The sequence below is a fragment of the Octodon degus genome, unplaced genomic scaffold (genome assembly GCF_000260255.1).
Source record: "Octodon degus isolate 3935 unplaced genomic scaffold, OctDeg1.0 scaffold00149, whole genome shotgun sequence".
NCBI classification, from domain to species: domain Eukaryota; kingdom Metazoa; phylum Chordata; class Mammalia; order Rodentia; family Octodontidae; genus Octodon; species Octodon degus.
In genome coordinates this window covers 3199150-3200317 of record NW_004524725.1, presented here as the reverse complement: position 1 = coordinate 3200317, position 1168 = coordinate 3199150, and the positions used below count along the sequence as shown (strand labels likewise).

The 1168-nt window shown below is 31.5% G+C and overlaps 1 protein-coding gene across 1 annotated transcript in view; it reads left to right on the top strand.

Moving 5' to 3' along the window:
* The window catches only part of LOC101565699, a 50415-nt gene extending 49710 nt beyond the window's left edge, over window positions 1-705 (top strand). Inside the window, exon 3 of the mRNA XM_023702374.1 lies at window positions 528-705. Coding sequence (XP_023558142.1) covers window positions 528-705 — 178 coding nt within the window. The remainder of the gene's footprint in view (window positions 1-527) is intronic.
* The last annotated feature ends 463 nt before the right edge of the window (window positions 706-1168 follow it).

Below are 1168 nucleotides of genomic sequence, written 5' to 3'. Positions count from 1 at the left end.
TAACTACCATTTTGAGAACTCTTTATTCTTTATCCAGGACCATACAGCATCTTTTCTTGCCTTCAGGATTATGTTCCTTGTTATTTTCTATATGCTACATCAGGTGCTATTAAAATATTTCAAGTTTGCATAACTGGGAAATATTTTACTTTTTAGTTTTCAAAGGCATGTTTACTAAGCATAAAATTCAGTAAGGACAGATATTGTTTTTTTCCTTTCAGTCCTTTGAATTAATTGTCTAATTTCTTACACACTTGCTCTTTTTTTTTCTAATGTGGAATAAGATGCTATTTAATTTTGTTCTGCCATAGCTAATATTTGCAGGTTTTGATTGTACTTTATTTCTTCAATAGCACATATTTTACTGGATACACAGCACCTTTACTTGGCAACAATTATGATTTCATTTAGAAGTAATTTAGCTGCAACATATCACCTGGCATGATTACTGGTCTCTCCATTCCTTGGGGGTGACTCTGCCAACAGGGAAAGTGTTCCATTCTATTCCCGTTTGTGTTGCTGTGTAGGTCCATGCCGCAGTGCAGAATGTGGCTCCACCAATTAGTATCGCATCACCCTATTTCTCATGGAGATCAGATGTACATTTGTGGTGGCTCTGCCTTGTTACCATTTGCTGACTGCTTCGAACTGGAAAATGACCTAATGTGTTTTTGGCCAAGGGAAACATCATGGAGTCGAAGTTGAAACTGTAGTTACTGCAGCTCGCTAATATTTTTTATGTGCATGCTTTAGTCATTTTTGTCTTTACAATTAATTTTGGAAAATTTCATTTTTGTGCATCTTGGTATGATTTTATTCACATTTCTTGTGCAAATGATTCATTTTTCTATAAATGTGGTGCTATAATTTCAACTAAATTCAGAAATTTTAAATCTCTAAATATTTATTGCCTATCCCTTTCTACTTTGAGAATTCTATTTATGTAAATATAAGTTTCTTGATTTTGGCACAGACTTAACTGTAAATTTTTTCATCTCTATTATTTTGGACAATTTTTATTGTTATATTCATTTAAGTTTGTAAATTATTTACAATGTGCAATCTATTATCAATCTCATGCTATGTATTCATTTCAGAAATATTTATCTAAACTTTATTGTCTACATCTTATATCTTTCACTGTTCAATATTTGTCTATAATTTTAAT